At 43.2% G+C, this 17,792-nt stretch overlaps 1 protein-coding gene across 1 annotated transcript; it reads right to left on the reverse strand.

The window, feature by feature from the left end:
- Nucleotides 1–1,357: 1,357 nt before the first annotated feature.
- LOC311122348 (bone morphogenetic protein 3-like) lies at nucleotides 1,358–17,223 on the reverse strand (the record flags this gene model as incomplete). Its single annotated transcript, XM_084196721.1, has 3 exons — nucleotides 1,358–1,549; nucleotides 12,031–13,022; nucleotides 16,935–17,223. 3 exons carry the CDS (start codon nucleotides 17,221–17,223, stop codon nucleotides 1,358–1,360), a joined length of 1,473 nt encoding a protein of 490 aa, XP_084052847.1.
- Nucleotides 17,224–17,792: the final 569 nt, after the last annotated feature.

Consider the following 17,792-nt stretch of genomic DNA (forward strand, 5'->3'; position numbering starts at 1 on the left):
CTCAGTATTCTCCAGGGTGCTTCAGTACTCTCCAGGGTGCTTCAGGCTTCCAATAGGAGGTCCAGCAGTCCTTTCCTGAAAAGGTTAATCAACCAACCATCTCATCGCTAATCGCTAATCTCTCTTCCAGTACAAAAGAGGAAAATCCTTGGGAGGTGGCTTGTTGCAGAGAGGTTGTTCTATATGTGCGTGTGTGTGTATGTGGGTGAGAGGAGGCTTGGCCCCTAAGTCCCTCCCGAACTTCTACAGATGCACCTTCGAGAGCATCCTGTCAGGCTGTAACACCGCCTGGTACGGCAATTGCAACGTCCGCAACCACAGGGCTCTCCAGAGGGTGGTGCGGTCAGCTCAATGCCTCACCGGGGGCACACTGCCTGCCCTCCAGGACATCTACAGCACCCGGTGTCACAGGAAGGCCAAGATCATCAAGGACCTCCGCTACCCGAGCCACGGCCTGTTCACCCTGTTACCATCTAGAAGACGGAGACAGCACAGGTGCATCAAAGCTGTGGCCGAGAGACTGAAAAACTGCTCCAGGCCATCAGACTGTTAAATAGTAACCTCTAGTCTGCCCTTAGTCACTGTTCTAGCCAGCTACCGCCCGGTACTCTACCCTGCACCTTAGAGACTGCTGCCCTATGTACATAGAGTCATTGAACACTGGTCTCTTTAATCATGTTTACATACTGTTTTACCCACTTCATATGTATATACTGTATTCTAGTCCAGGCTCATCCTATATAACTACTGCTGTAAACACCTTTTCTATTCATATACTGTCTATTAATGGCACACATACACAATCCATGTCTCAATTGTTTCAAGGTTTAAAAATCCTTCTTTAACCCGTCTCCTCCCCTTCATCTACACTGATTTGAAGTGGATTTAACAGGTGACATCAATAAGGGATCATAGCTTTCACCTGGATTCACCTGGTCAGTGTCTGTCATGGAAAGAGTAGGTGTCCTTAATGTTTTGTCCACTCAGTGTATATATTTATATTCCATACTCTGATATTTCTTAATTTCTTTCTATTTATTTTTATTTTTGTATTATGTGTGTATTGTTTTGTATTGTTAGGTATACTGCACTGTTGGAGCTAGGAACACAAGCATTTCACTGCACCTGCGATAACATCTGCAAAATATGTGTACGCCACCAATTTGATTTTGATTTGAGAGAGACAGCGAGAGAGAGAGAGAGTGCATGCATGCGTGCATTTCTTATTGTCTAGGTGTGTGTGTGTGTTTCTTAGTGCCTGTGTGTGTGTGTGTGTGTGTGTGTGTGTGTGTGTGTGTGTGTGTGTGTGTGTGTGTGTGTGTGTGTGTGTGTGTGTGTGTGTGTGTGGTAATCGTCCCTATCTGCAGGCGCAGGAGTCCACGGTCATGTTGGGGTAGACTTTGAGCACAACGTTCTTGTCCTCGTCGAAGAAGAGGATGGAGAGGGAAGACATCTTGTCCGGAACACAGCAGGGCTCGGGGATACCAGACACCACCCCCACCGCTCTCACAATGCTCTGGATGGTGGCGTGGTTACTAGGCCTCAGAGACTACAGGACAGAGGAGAAGGAGGATTCACTTTATGACAAGAAACATGACACTTCTATGAAATGTGAGGACATTTGACAGTAGGTCATAGTTAAAATGTTTTATCCATTATATAACCAGGAAATCCCCCCTTGAGTATCTCTTTTTGAAGGGAGACGTGATGTTGTCTTTTTGCCACTCGCTCAGTGTCCCAACCAGGTGACTGTCTGGAGTACAGGAGGCTGGTGATGGGAGGCCTGAGGACAGCTATAGCACGTTCAGGCACACTGTCCAGTCCAGCTGGCTCTCCTACAGTGCCTAGCAAAAGTATTCATCCCCCTTGGCGTTTTTCCTATTTTGTTGCATTACAACCTGTAATTTAAATTGATTTTTATTTGGATTTCATGTAATGGACATACACAAAATAGTCCAAATTGGTGAAGTGGAATGAAAAAATAAAATAAAAATAAAAATAAAATAAAATAAAATAAATAACGGAATAGTGGTGCGTGCATATGTATTCACCCCCTTTGCTATGAAGCCCCTAAATAAGATCTGGTGCAACCATTTACCTTCAGAAGTCACATAATTAGTTAAATAAAGTCCACCTGTGTGCAATCTAAGTGTCACATGATCTCAAAATATATACACCTGTTCTGAAAGGCCCCAGAGTCTGCAACACCACTAAGCAAGGGGCACCACCAAGCAAGCGGCACCATGAAGACCAAGGAGCTCTCCAAACAGGTCAGGGACAAAGTTGTGGAGAAGTACAGATCAGGATTGGGTTATAAAAAAATATCAGAAACTTTGAACATCCCACGGAGCACAATTAAAATCCATTATTAAAAAATGGAAAGAATATGGCACCACAATAAACCTGCCAAGAGAGGGCCGCCCACCAAAACTCACGGACCAGGCAAGGAGGGCATTAATCAGAGAGGCAACAAAGAGACCAAAGATAACCCTGAAGGAGCTGCAAAGCTCCACAGCGGAGATTGGAGTATCTGTCTATAGGACCACTTTAAGCCGTACACTCCACAGAGGTGGGCTTTACGGAAGAGTGGCCACAAAAAAGCTATGTGGGAAACTCCCCAAACATATGGAAGAAGGTACTCTGGTCAGATGAGACTAAAAAGTATTCCAGAGATTTGAGACTGGGATGGAGGTTCACCTTCCAGCAGGACAATGACCCTAAGCATACTTCTAAAGCAACACTCAAGTGGTTTAAGGGGAAACATTTAAATGTCTTGGAATGGCCCAGATCCAATTGAATAGTTATGCATGCTCAAGTTTTCTGTTTTTCTTGTCTTATTTCTTGTTTGTTTCACAATAAAAAATATTTTGCATCTTCAAAGTGGTAGGTATGTTGTGTAAATCAAATGATACAAACCCAGGTTGTAAGGCAACAAAATAGGAAAAATGTAAAGGGGGGTGAATACTTTCGCAAGCCACTGTATTCTAGCTAAAACATGGGTGGTTATATGAGTGGCAGGCTCTTCCCAAATCACCATGAGTAATGCCTAGTGTTCCCAGGAGCCCTGAGAAGATCCTTCCTCTGATCCTTTCAATCCTTCACATGCCTAGGGAGTAGGGGTCTTTCTGGAACCGACCTGAGGCATGTGAAGCAGGAACTTCACAAGGAAAGGGGCATGGCTCTCAGGGGGAGGACCCTACACTCTAGCCCCAAGCCCTATATACAGCCAGGTAATGGCTTTAGAAGCTTCTGATTGACATCATTTGAGTCAATTGGAGGTGTACCTGTGGATGTATTTCAAGGCCTACCTTCAAACTCAGTGCCTCTTTGCTTGACATCATGGGAAAATCAAAGGAAATCAGCCAAGACCTCAGAAAATATATTGTAGACCTCCACAAGTCTGGTTCATCCTTGGGAGCAATTTCCAAACGCCTGAAGGTACCACGTTCATCTGTACAAACAATAGTACGCAAGTATAAACACCATGGGACCACGCAGCCGTCATACCGCTCGGGAAGGCGACGCGTTCTGTCTCCTAGCGATGAACGTACTTTGGTGCGAAAAGTGCAAATCAATCCCAGAACAACAGCAAAGGACCTTGTGAAGATGCTGGAGGAAACAGGTACAAAAGTATCTATATCCACAGTAAAACGAGTCCTATATCGACATAACCTGAAAGGCCGCTCAGCAAGGAAGAAGCCACTGCTCCAAAACTGCCATAAAAAAGCCAGACTATGGTTTGCAACTGCACATGGGGACAAAGACCGTACTTTTTGGAGAAATGTCCTCTGGTCTGATGAAACAAAAATAGAACTGTTTGCCCATAATGACCATCGTTATGTTTGCAGGAAAAAGGGTGTCGCTTGCAAGCCGAAGAACACCATACCAACTGTGAAGCACGGAGGAGGTAGCATCATGCTGTGGGGGTACTTTGCTGCAGGAGGGACTGGTGCACTTCACAAAGTAGATGGCATCATGAGGAAGGAAAATTATGTGGATATATTGAAGCAACATCTCAAGACATCAGTCAGGAAGTTAAAGCTTGGTCGCAAATGAGTCTTCCAAATGGACAATGACCCCAAGCATACTTCTGAAGTTGTGCCAAAATGGCTTAAGGACAACAAAGTCAAGGTATTGGAGTGGCCATCACAAAGCCCTATCCTCAATCCTATAGAAAATGTGTGGGCAGAACTAAAAAAGTGTGTGTGAGCAAGGAGGCCTACAAACCTGACTCAGTTACACCAGCTCTGTCAGGAGGAATGGGCCAAAATTCACCCAACTTATTATGGGAAGCTTGTGGAAGGCTACCCGAAATGTTTGACCCAAGTTAAACAATTTAAAGGCAATGCTACCAAATACTAATTGAGTGTATGTAAACTTCTGACCCACTGGGAACGTGATGAAAGAAATTAAAGCTGAAATAAAGAATTCTCTCTACTATTATTCTGACATTTCACATTCTTAAAATAAAGTGGTGATCCTAACTGACCTAAAACAGGGAATTTTTACTAGGATTAAACGTCAGGAATTGTGAAAAACTGAGTTTAAATATTATATATATATATATATATATATATATATATATATATATATATATATATATATATGTATGTAGACACCCCCTCAAATTAGTGGATTCGGCTATTTCCGTTGCTGACAGGTGTATAAAATAGAGCACACAGCCATGTAATCTCCATAGACAAACATTGGCAGTAGAATGGCCTTACTGAAGAGCTCAGTGACTTTCAACGTGGTACCGAACGTGATACCGTCATAGGATGCCACCTTTCCAACAAGTCAGTTCGTCAAATTTCTGCCCCGGTCAACTGTAAGTGCTGTTATTGTGAAGTGGAAATGTCTAGGAGCAACAACGGCGGGAGCTTCATGAAATGGGTTTCCATGGCCGAGTAGCCGCACACAAGCCTAAGATCACCATGCGCAATGCCAAGCGTCGGCTGGAGTGGTGTAAAGCTCGCCGCCATTGGACTCTGGAGCAGTCGGAACGCGTTCTCTGGAGCGATAAATCAAGCTTCACCATCTGGCAGTCCGACCGACGAATCTGGGTTTGGCGGATGCCAGGAGAACTCTACCTGCCCGAATGCATAGTGCCAACTGTAAAGTTTGGTGGAGGAGGAAAAATGGTCTGGGGCTGTTTTTCGTGGTTCGGGCTAGGCACCTTCGTCCAGTGAAGGGAAATCTTAACGCTGCATCATACAATGACATTCTAGACGATTCTGTGCTTCCAACTTTGTGGCAACAGTTTGGGGAAGGCCCCTTCCTGTTTCATCATGAGAATGCCCCCCTGCACAAAGTGAGGTCCTTAAAGAAATGGTTTGTTGAGATTGGTGTGGACGAACTTGACTGGCCTGCACAGAGCCCTGACCTCAACCCCATCGAACACCTTTGGGATGAATTGGAACGCGGACTGCGAGCCAGGCCTAATCGCCCAACATCAGTGACCGACCTCACTAATGCTCTTGTGGCTGAATGGAAGCAAGTCCCCACAGCAATGTTCCAACATCTAGTGGAAAGCCTTGGTCCCATGTTTCATGAGCTGAAATAAAAGATCCCAGAAATGTGCCATACGAACAAAAAGCTTCTTTCTCTAAAATGTTGTGCACAAAGAGCCATGACTACACGGAACTCTATTCCACATCAAGTTATGAGGGTCTAGTATGAAAAAAATTAAAACAATAAAATAGATAATAATGTATCCACTCACTATCTGTAAGTCGCTCTGGATAAGAGCGTCTGCTAAATGACTAAAATGTAAAATGTAAATGTAAGTAACTGATGCAAGCAGTAAAATTAGATTAAAAAATAAATAAATTATAAAAATACACCTTATGGAACAGCGGGGACTGTGAAGCAACACAAACATAGGCACAGACTTATTGTGCTGACGTTGCTTCCAGAGGCAGTTTGGAACTCGGTAGTGAGTGTTGTGTAGTGTATTAGGATTATGTCTTTGTTAATGTTTTTAAGTGGAACTGAAAGGATGTTTATTTAATGTCAGAGGGAATGTTTTAGTGTGACGCCACATACAACCGACAGGAAGTGTGTGTTGTAGACAGGGGATTGGACAGTAGAGGGAGCCACCCCTATCTTGGGAAGATTATATATACTGGGTAAAAGCGAAGAAGAGGTTAGAACAGACATTATCTTTGGACACTGTTCTCCAGCCCGGCAGGGTCTGTAAACTTATGCTGAAATCTTGTGATATGAATAAAACTTATGATCAAGGTTCAGTATGAGCGGACTCCTTTGTTTCACAGCAATAATTACCAGCATTGACACGATACGACAGTTGCAACCCAAGAACAAACTATTTTTTGTTTTAGCGCTCGGCGGTCCTGTTCTGTGAGCTTCGCGGCTCAGTTGTTGCTCCTAGACGTTTCCACTTCATAATAACAGCTACGACAGCGTTGCGTCGTACCTAAGAACAGCCCTTAGCCGTGGTATATTGGCCATATACCACACCCCCTCGGGCCTTATTGCTTAAATATATACAGGGGAGAAAGATAGACGGTACAGTGCACCGGCAAAATAAATAGTGGGGGTCTGCCATACCGGTAGAATATGAGCGGTAGAACAAAACAAAATGTCAAGAACACTGTAGGCCGTTACACCATTATTTATCATTACCGCATGTCAGGGCATGAAGAATGAGTGACTGGACCTGAAAACGGGTGGTACGCTCCAAACTGCTATGTGGTTCAACGAGAACACTGACATGTTGCCAAGGCAGAGATGAGGCGTTCGGGACAGCAGTGGAGGCTCATTCTCCCCAAATGTCATTACACTTTTTGGTGTTTTAAGCTGAGGCTCAATATTCGAGTGAGTCACTCACCACCTTCCGGAGACATTTGAAACCCCACCCTCTTTAAGGAATACCTGGGATAGGATAAAATAATCATTCTACCCCCCCCTTACCCCACCCCCCAAAATAAAAAAACATTTAAAAAAAACACATTGTAAAGTGGTTATCCCTCTGGCTATCATAAGGTGAATGCACCAATTTGTAAGTCGCTCTGGATAAGAGCGTCTGCTAAATGACGTAAATGTAAATGAGTAGATGGAATTTGCTTCTCTGCCAGCTGTTGAAGCTTAACGTTGTCTGTGTTGGTCGAGCATCTGTCTGGTAACTTTTGAAAGATTCATATTCATCTAATATTTAATTATTTACAAATGGCAACCGTTTTGTTGCAAACAAGGCACTCTGGTTTGACATCGGAGAAGTATGGTAAGAATGACTATTTCTCTCTGTCCATTCTTCACTGAAACTTCTACTTCTAACTTTCTTTTTGAGTCTTTTTCAGAGCAACATTTTCTCTTGATTGCAAGCTGTTTTTCCCGAACCAACGCACAAACAAATATATAAAAAAAACGAATTTAACAGAGACATTGGTGATTTTATCAGTGTAATCACAAGATATTAGGATATGTTATTGACATTGAACTGATTATATAGCCTACTAACCAGACGTGTTAAAGAGTGTTTAATTTGTAGCGTAGGCCTATGAATTGGGCCGCTATTATGTTCTGTTCTGCTGAATATTAGCTGAGAAAAAGTTGTCTCAAGGCCAAACGGTAGAGTCAGTAGGTTGCTATCGCTTCAGGTCTGGCTAAAGAGCTACTGTCACTCTGTCAATGTTGTCTTTATTGATAACTTTGACACTTTTTGGAAAGAGAAAATATTCTACAAAGAAGACTGAATTCACCCAAACTATCTCGGGGCTTAAACACTGCAAGGCAATTTTAAGGCTGCTCTGAGAGACTGACTGGGATAGAACCGGCACTCTGCCCAGGTTATCCCAACCATCATCACACATCAAACTGTTTCTGATTTTAAATACTCTAGTCAAGTCAAGGAAAATCTACATGATCCCTGTCTTAATTTCAATAGGATTTAAACAGCCACCAAATAGATGCAGCCGCAGGCCCTTTGGCGCTTTGATAACCTACTTACTTCCCATGAGATCTCCTGACTTAATGATCAAGTTTATAACGACCTGGTTAGGGTAAATATGGACACCCCTGCTGTTTTTAAGTCTCGCAAAGGGCTGGGTTTGTTACATTTAAATGTGCGAAGTATGATGTCAAAGATGGACTTTATCGATATCTGGATGCATGACAGGAACACAGACATTGTTGTTTTATCAGAGACTTGGTTAAATGATTCGATCATGGATAAGGACATTGACATTGGCTAATTACAACATGTTTAGACAGACAGACAGAGAAAGGTGGAGGGGTGGTGATGTACAGTACCAGTCAAAAGTTTTAGAACACCTACTCATTCAAGGGTTTTTCTTTATTTGTACTATTTTTTACATTGTAGAATAATAGTGAAGACATCAAAACTATGAAATAACACATATGGAATCATGTAGTAACCAAATGTAGTAACCAAAAAAGTGTTAAACAAATCAAAATATATGTTATATTTGAGATTCTTCAAATAGCCACCCTTTGCCTTGATGACAGCTTTGCACACACTTGGCATTCTGAATTTCGGGTAAGGATTAATTGTCATGGTTATTGTCATGGTGATTGTCATGGTGATTGTCATGGTTATTGTCATGGTGATTGTCATGGTGATTGTCATGGTCATAATTGACTTCTTTTGTTGTTGTTATGACGTACTTTGTGAATACATCACAGTTTTGGTGACACCCTTGTCTAAAAAACAAAACGTTTTGTTGGCTGCTTTTCCATCACTCTGCGGTCCAACTCATCCCAAACCATCTCAATTGGGTTGAGGTCGGGTGATTGTGGAGGCCAGATCATCTGATGCAGCACTCCATCACTCTCCTTATTGGTAAAATAGCCCTTACACAGCCTGGAGGTGTGTTGGGTCATTGTCCTGTTGAAAAACAAATGATAGTCCCACTAAGCCCAAACCAGATGGGATGGCGTATCGCTGCAGAATGCTGTGGTAGCCATGCTGGTTAAGTGTGCCTTGAATTCTAAATAAATCACAGACAGTGTCACCAGCAAAGCACCCCCACACTATAACACCTCCTCCTCCATGCTTCACGGTGGGAAATACACATGCAGAGATCATCCATTCACCTACTCTTCGTCTCACAAAGACACGGCGGTTGGAAACGAAATCTCTAATTTGGACTCCAGACCAAAGGACACATTTCCACCGGTCTAATGTCCATTGCTCGTGTTTCTTGGCCCAAGCAAGTCTCTTCTTCTTATTGGTGTCCTTTAGTAGTGGTTTCTTTGCAGCAATTTGACAATGTAGGCCTGATTCACGCAGTCTCCTCTTAACAGTTGATGTTGAGATGTGTCTGTTACTTGAACTCTGAGAAGCATTTATTTGGGCTGCAATCTGAGGTGCAGTTAACTCTAATTAACTTATCCTCTGCAACAGAGGTAACTCTGGGTCTTCCTTTCCTGTGGCGGTCCTCATGAGAGCCAGTTTTATCATAGCGCTTGATGATTTTTGTGACTGCACTTGAAGAAACTTTCAAGTTTCTTGAAATTTTCCATATTGACTGACCTTCATGTCTTAAAGTAATGATGGACTGTCATTTCTCTTTGCTTATTTGAGCTGTTCTTGCCATAATATGGACTTGGTCTTTTACCAAATAGGGCTATCTTCTTTATACCAACCCTACCTTGTCACATCACAACTGATTGGCTCAAACGCATTAAGAAGGAAAGAAATTCCACAAATTAACTTTTAACAAGGCACACCTGTTAATTGAAATGCATTCCAGTTGACTACCTCATGAAGCTGGTTGAGAGAATGCCAAGAGTGTGCAAAGCTGTCATCAAGGCAAAGGGTGGCTACTTTGAAGAATCTCAAATATATAAAATATTTTTTTGATTTGTTTAACACTTTTTTGGTTACTACATGATTCCATATGTGTTATTTCATAGTTTTGATGTCCTCACTATTATTCTACAATGTAGAAAATAGTAAAAATAAAGAAAGACCCTTGAATGAGTAGGTGTGTCCAAAGTATTCAGACCCCTTGACTTTCTCCACATGTTGTTGTTACAGCATTATTCTAAAATTGATTAAATCGTTTTTTCCCCTCATCAATCTACACACAATACCCCATAATGACAAAGCAAAAACTGGTTTTTTAGAATTTTTGGCTAATTTATTTAAAAAATCACATTTACGTAGGTATTCAGACCCTTTACTCAGTACTTTGTTGAAGCACCTTTGGTAGCGATTACAAGCTTGGCACATCTGTATTTGGGGAGTTTCTCCCATTCTTCTCTGCAGATCCTCTCAAACTGTCAGGTTGGATGGGGACCGTTGCTGCACAGCTATTGTCAGGTCCCTCCAGAGATGTTCGATTGGGTTCAAGTCCGGACTCTGGCTGGGCCACTCAAGGACATTCAGAGACTTGTCCCAAAGCCACTCCTGCGTTGTCTTGGCTGTGTGCTTAGGGTCGTTGTCCTGTTGGAAGGTGAACCTTCGCCCCAGTCTGAGGTCCTGAGCAGGTTTTCATCAAGGATCTCTCTGTACTTTGCTCTGTTCATCTTTCCCTCGATCCTGACTAGTCTCCCTGCCTCTGAAAAACATCCCCACAGCATGATGCTGCCACCACCATGCTTCACCGTAGGGATGGTGCCAGGTTTCCTCCCGACGTGAACCTTGGCATTCAGGCCAAAGTGTTTAGTCTTGGTTTCATCAGACAAGAGAATCTTGTTTCTCATGGTCTGAGAGTCCTTTAGGTGCCTTTTGGCAAACTCCAAGTGGGCTGTCATGTGCCTTTTACTGAGGAGTGGCTTCCGTCTGGCCACTCTACCATAAAGGCTTGAATGGTGGAGTGCTTCAGAGATGGTTGTCCTTCTGGAAGATTCTCCCATCTTCACAGAGGAACTCTAGAGCTCTGTCAGAGTGACCATCGGGTTCTTGGTCACCTCCCTGACCAAGGCCCTTCTCCCAATGATTGCTCAGTTTGGCCGGGCGGCCAGCTCTAGGAAGAGTCTTGGTGGTTCCAAACTTCTTCCATTTAAGAATGATGGAGGCCCCGGTGTTCTTGGGGACCTTCAATGCTGCAGACATGTTTTGGTACCCTTCCCCAGATCTGTGCCTCGACACAATCCTCTCTGAGCTCTAAGGACAATTTCTTCGACCTCATGGCTTGGTTTTTGCTCTGACATTTACATTTTAGTCATTTAGCAAGACGCTCTTATCCAGAGCGACTTACAGTTAGTGAGTGGATACATTTTCATACTGGCCCCCCGTGGGAAACGAACCCACAACCCTGGCGTTGCAAGCGCCATGCTCTACCAACTGAGCTACAGGGGACTAACATGCACTGTCAATTGCGGGACCTTATATAGACAGGTGTGTGCCTTTCCAAATCATGTCCAATCAATTGAATTTACCACAGGTGGACTCCAATGAAATTGTAGAAACATCTCAAGGATGATCAATTGAAACAGGATGCACCTAAGCTCAATTTCGAGTCTCATAGCATAGGGTCTGAATACTTATGTAAATAAGGTATTTCCGATTTTTAATACATTTGCAAAAATTTCTAAAAACCTGTTTTCTCTTTGTCATTATGGGGTATTGTGTGTAGATTGCTGAGGATGTTGTATTTATTTAATCAATTTTAGAATAAGGCTTTAACGTAATAAAATGTGGAAAAGATCAAGGGGTCTGAATACTTTCTGAAGGCACTGTATATACACATTTATTTCCAAATCGTACTGGATTCCAGGTGTATCGGCCAATCAACCAATCAGATGTCCACAGAGTAACCCATCTTTCTACCGAGATTGCCCTAAAAATAAATACTTTACCTAAGAGTATAATCATATTTCCCATTTACTGATGGTGGTTTTTCAGATTTCCTAACAGTACCGTTTATAGGTTCATCTGTACATAACATAAATGACATGCAGGGGTTTCCTTCATGTTTTGTACGCCCAGCGGATGTCAGCTCATAAAACCCGATGCCATGAAGTCATGAAGATACATTTACTACATTTATTACATTTATATATCATTTATTACTAATTTAATTTAATGTATTTATTACATACCTTAGGCATGGGGAACTGGCATGACCCTGAACAGTAGTAGGCGTCAAAAGCCTTGGGAGATATAATCCACTCGTTCCAGCCAATGTCTGCAAAGTCCACCTTCAGGTAGCGGCGAGCGCAGTTCCGTGGTTCGTTCCACTGCTTCCTACGAGACTTCTTTATCGTCTGCTCGTCAAACCGCAGCATCTTACCGCCGTGCCTCTGGCTCTTACTGCGCGTCTTTTTCCTCGGCCGACGGACTGGCTTGTTCTCCGGCGGTTCGTAGGAGCTGGTCTTGTCCCAGACCGCCGTCTCGTACGGGTACTCCGGTCCCGGTAACTCATTGTTCTGGAGCGGGAGGAGGACGCTAGGCGAGCGCCGGCGTCTGTGCGGAGGCGCCTGTTGTTGCGCGCCGGTGTTGTTCTGAGCGTGCAGACCCAGTCTATGGAAGCCGGAGGCGAACGCCCTTTCTTCCGTGGTCGTCGTGGTTTGATGCCTCTGATGCCTCTGTAGTGTGGACACCACACTCTGGGGTTCGGAGATGTCCGAGTCGTTGGCGTAGACCAGGATGTATGGAGAGCGGTCTGAGAGGAGCTTCTTCCAGGGCCTGGGTCCAGGCTGTGATGCCACGTCTATCCCGATCAGAAGCTCATCATGATGCTTGGCTTGGTTCGCCACCCGGGTGACGTCCTTCCACTGCCAAGAGATGAAGTCCCTGTACAGTGTAGACACGTTGATCACAAAGTGGCCCAAAGTCCTGGTGTGGTTATCCACTGAGGCGAAGCTCCAGACGCCCATCTGGACGTGGCTGTGTCTCCTGGGGCCGTGGCGGGACGGGGAGGGGGCTCCACAGCTCCTGGGCCTGGCCCCGGTGGTGCTGCTGCTGCAGCCAGGGTGCTGGATGCTGTTTGGGAGGTCTCCTATGTAGTAGTGGAGCACAGCCGACAGGACGGCCTCTGACTTGGTGAGAGACGTCAGGTTGAAGATCTGGAGCTGCTGGTTGTTGATGGTGCCTGGAGGAGGAACAGCAAGGGGCAGTCAGAATAGAGAGTATAGTCCAGACAGGTCCACATATCCATAGAATTACATGAATTTTAGCATCTCTATGAATTCTAGCATCTCTATGAATTCTAGCATCTCTATGAATTATAGCATCTCTATGAATTATAGCATCTCTATGAATTATAGCATCTCTATGAATTATAGCATCTCTATGAATTATAGCATCTCTATCTTTCAATTTAGTTTCAGACCTGGAGCAGAATATCATTCAATTAGAGATCAGGCTATATAGGCCGGGTCCACAAACCCTATCATTCAATTAGAGATCAGGCTACTGGCCCATTTCCCCCCTCCCAGGATTACATTTCATATAGGATAGAGGTTTACACAAGAAATAACTCATATTGGTAGCCATCTATTTCATATAGGATAGAGGTTTACACAATAAATAACTCATATTGGTAGCCATCTATTTCATATAGGATAGAGGTTTACACAAGAAATAACTCATATTGGTAGCCATCTATTTCATATAGGATAGAGGTTTACACAATAAATAACTCATATTGGTAGCCATCTATTTCATATAGGATAGAGGTTTACACAATAAATAACTCATATTGGTAGCCATCTATTTCATATAGGATAGAGGTTTACACAATAAATAACTCATATTGGTAGCCATCTATTTCATATAGGATAGAGGTTTACACAATAAATAACTCATATTGGTAGCCATCTATTTCATATAGGATAGAGGTTTACACAAGAAATAACTCATATCGGTAGCCATCTATTTCATATAGGATAGAGGTTTACACCAAGAAATAACTCATATTGGTAGCCATCTATTTCATATAGGATAGAGGTTTACACAAGAAATAACTCATATTGGTAGCCATCTATTTCATATAGGATAGAGGTTTACACAAGAAATAACTCATATTGGTAGCCATCTATTTCATATAGGATAGAGGTTTACACAATAAATAACTCATATTGGTAGCCATCTATTTCATATAGGATAGAGGTTTACACAATAAATAACTCATATTGGTAGCCATCTATTTCATATAGGATAGAGGTTTACACAATAAATAACTCATATTGGTAGCCATCTATTTCATATAGGATAGAGGTTTACACAATAAATAACTCATATTGGTAGCCATCTATTTCATATAGGATAGAGGTTTACACAAGAAATAACTCATATCGGTAGCCATCTATTTCATATAGGATAGAGGTTTACACCAAGAAATAACTCATATTGGTAGCCATCTATTTCATATAGGATAGAGGTTTACACAAGAAATAACTCATATTGGTAGCCATCTATTTCATATAGGATAGAGGTTTACACAAGAAATAACTCATATTGGTAGCCATCTATTTCATATAGGATAGAGGTTTACACAAGAAATAACTCATATTGGCCATCTAGATATCACGTGATACAGTCTACTCAATGGGGAGAGTGTGAATGGCAACAACACCTGGACACAGCGTCCTTCGCTCCTGTTTGCCAAGCACTGCAGTCCCGCAACAGTGTGACATGTAACTACTATTCTGTAGCCAGTGTCAGAGGGTGACACTCACAGCAAGTACACCGCATGTACCGCGTCATCAGCAGTACCATCATCTAAAATAAACAGTCATCAGTTTTATTAACTGAAACTGTTAAATTATTTTGTGTTTGAAACTAACAGTGAAATATGACTCCGACCCATCCTCTCTGGCTTCATGACCCAACTCTCGCAGTAGTTCTGATGCTAAGTGAGATCCAACTCTGTAGACCCGTAGAGCAAGAAGCAGCCAGGAGCCAATAGAAAGAGAAGCAGCCAGGAGCCAATTGAAAGTGGGGGCTGGTCTTCCCTGGGTACAGGTCACTGTCGGACCGTTATTGGCACTGACCGCAGTGAACCCAGCCTATCCGTCCTGCATTATCAAGTCATGTCAGTAGGAGGCAGTAGTATCTCATGTATGGGTGCTGAAACCGGACTGGGGTTCTACCATAGAGAACGATAGCGGCCTCTAGTGGCCAAAAGCCTGTATTAGCATGGGCAGCACCATTGAGGACTTTCACCATTTTGATGTAGTCACCTGGGTGGGACTTCCTATTGGTTAAGGAAGGATCACATGATTCCATCCAGGTCATCAGGAGGGATCAGCCAATTCATTATACTGGTGAGCAAACATTCCGTAACTGCAGGTGGCAGTAAATCTTAGCTTTATACCTGTTCAAACAGCACCCTCCAGGTGGCAGTAAATCTTAGCTTTATACCTGTTCAAACAGCACCCTCCAGGTGGCAGTAAATCTTAGCTTTATACCTGTTCAAACAGCACCCTCCAGGTGGCAGTAAATCTTAGCTTTATACCTGTTCAAACAGCACCCTCCAGGTGGCAGTAAATCTTAGCTTTATACCTGTTCAAACAGCACCCTCCCGGTGGCAGTAAATCTTAGCTTTATACTTGTTCAAACAGCACCCTACAGGTGGCAGTAAATCTTAGCTTTATACCTGTTCAAACAGCACCCACCAGGTGGCAGTATTCACCCTTTCAGTTTGTTTGCCAACTCATAGAAGTAATAGAAGAAGAAAATGGACTACCTCAAAGGCGCTACCCATGATCTCACAGACGTCATAGTGGGACAGATACAGTGATGCGTCCTCCATATTATAATATGCCATTTTAGCAGACGCTTTTATCCAAAGCGACTTACAGTCACGTGTGCATGCATTTTTACGTATGGGTGGTCCCGGGGATCGAACCCACTACGCTGGCGTTACAAGCGCCATGCTCTACCAATTGAGCTACAGAGTACCACCGCATGGCTGCAGGCGCAAATATAATCCCACTGCTGTGGAAAGAGATTGTAGGACTCTATCATATCAGTGGTTATATACAGTGAGTGTACAAAACATTAGGGACACCTGCTCTTTGCATTACATAGATTGACCAGGTGAATCCAGGTGAAAGATATGATCCCTTAATGATGTCACTAAATCCACTTCAATCAGTGTAGATGAAGGGGAGGAGACAGGTTAAAGAAGGATTTTTAAGTCTTGAGACAATTGAGACATGGATTGTGTATGTGTGCCAATCAGAGGGTGAATGGCAAGGGCAAATATTTAAGTGCCTTTGAACAGGGTAAGGTAGTAGGTGCCAAGCGCACCGGTTTGAGTGTGTCAAGAACTGCAACGCTGCTGGGTTTTTCACGCTCAACAGTTTCCCATGTGTATCAAGAATGGTCAACCACCCAAAGGACATCCAGCCAACTTGACACAACTGTGGGAAGCATTGGAGTCAACATGGGCCAGCCTCCTTGTGAAACGCTTTCAACTCCTTGTAGAGTCCATGCCCCCGCGAATTGAGGATGTTCTGGGAGCAAAAGGGAGTGCAATGCAATATTAGGAGGGTGTTCCTAATGTTTTGTACACTCAGTGTAGCTATAAGTGATAACTACATAACGGCCTCTTGAAAGTAAAATTTTTTTATATTTAAGAGTTAAATAGGCCACACCAGCCGAGTTTAGTCCAGCCATTCGAATACATAATCTTCATAAATTTAGAGAATATGCAGATTTAACACACAAAGACGGAATTTATACCAGTCACATTGTCATGTGCACATGTGTAACAGGCTTGAAATACTGTTCGTCCGAATAATGTCCATACTAAGCAACAGGTGAAGCAGCCGTTCCGTTTTGTTTAACAGACTCCACGTTTTATTGGATGGGGTTTTGGATCAACAGGTGCTTCAACCTAGTCCAAACTATACACCACAGAACAATTGAATGACTAGCAATAAAATCATGAAACTACAGCCTCTAGAAACCCTATAACCCATGCTATGGTAGTATGATGGTTGCTTCATGGTACCTTAAAACACGCAGCGGCCGTTTGGATAAATCAGCTACATACCCCAGTGCGCTTTAAAGCTGCGGACAGTATTCCCGTCCTTGAAAGGAAATCCTGCACGGTTGTATTGCTCGTAAAGCATCTGCATGTGTTCCGTCATAATATCACGTAAAAGCAGGTCGTGCTCATTCTTCTCTGAGCGGTCTTTGTCCCCCCGGGTCGCACTGGAGTGCCCAGATTCACCTTTTATTCTTAAATCTGTGAAATGATCTTTCATCATGGCGCAATAGCCACCATATAGATAGCTCCACCCGAGCATCAGCAGCAGCAGTAACTGCGGACAGATCGCCATGGTCCCGGTGAGAGTAGGCTAGTGGTGGACACTTTCAAAACGAACTTGCTGGTGAAAAGCTGTCGCTCCGAGCGCGTTTCCCCAGGTCGTCTTATCTGTGAAAATGGATGGCATCACCTGGAGAGGTGACCCTGGTTGAAAAATTATATAATCTCCTGAGAATCTCGACACTCACTGAAAGAAAGAAAGAAAGAAAGAAAGAAAGAAAGAAAGAAAGAAAGAAAGAAAGAAAGAAAGAAAGAAAGAAAGAAAGAAAGAAAGAAAGGAAGGAAGGAAGGAAGGAAGGAAGGAAGGAAGGAAGGAAGGAAGGCAGGAAGAAGGGGAAGTAATTAAGAAATAAATCAATATATTACAATAGAAAGAAAGAAAGATGAGGTGGTAGCCGAGAGAAGAATAGTGCGCTCTGTTCCTGGATAGTGCGATGCGCTCTCTGCTTGTCGTGCGCCACTCGTTTAAAAGTTACAAGTTGATATCCTGTCAAAGTTGTTCTGCTCTCTCTCTCTCTCTCTCGGTTGGGTGAATAAGGTCTCCCAGTGCGATGTCATAGCTAATAGCGGCGAATAAGGGCT

The sequence above is a fragment of the Coregonus lavaretus genome (genome assembly GCF_964263955.1).
Source record: "Coregonus lavaretus genome assembly, contig: HAP1_SCAFFOLD_2674, whole genome shotgun sequence".
Lineage (NCBI taxonomy): Eukaryota > Metazoa > Chordata > Actinopteri > Salmoniformes > Salmonidae > Coregonus > Coregonus lavaretus.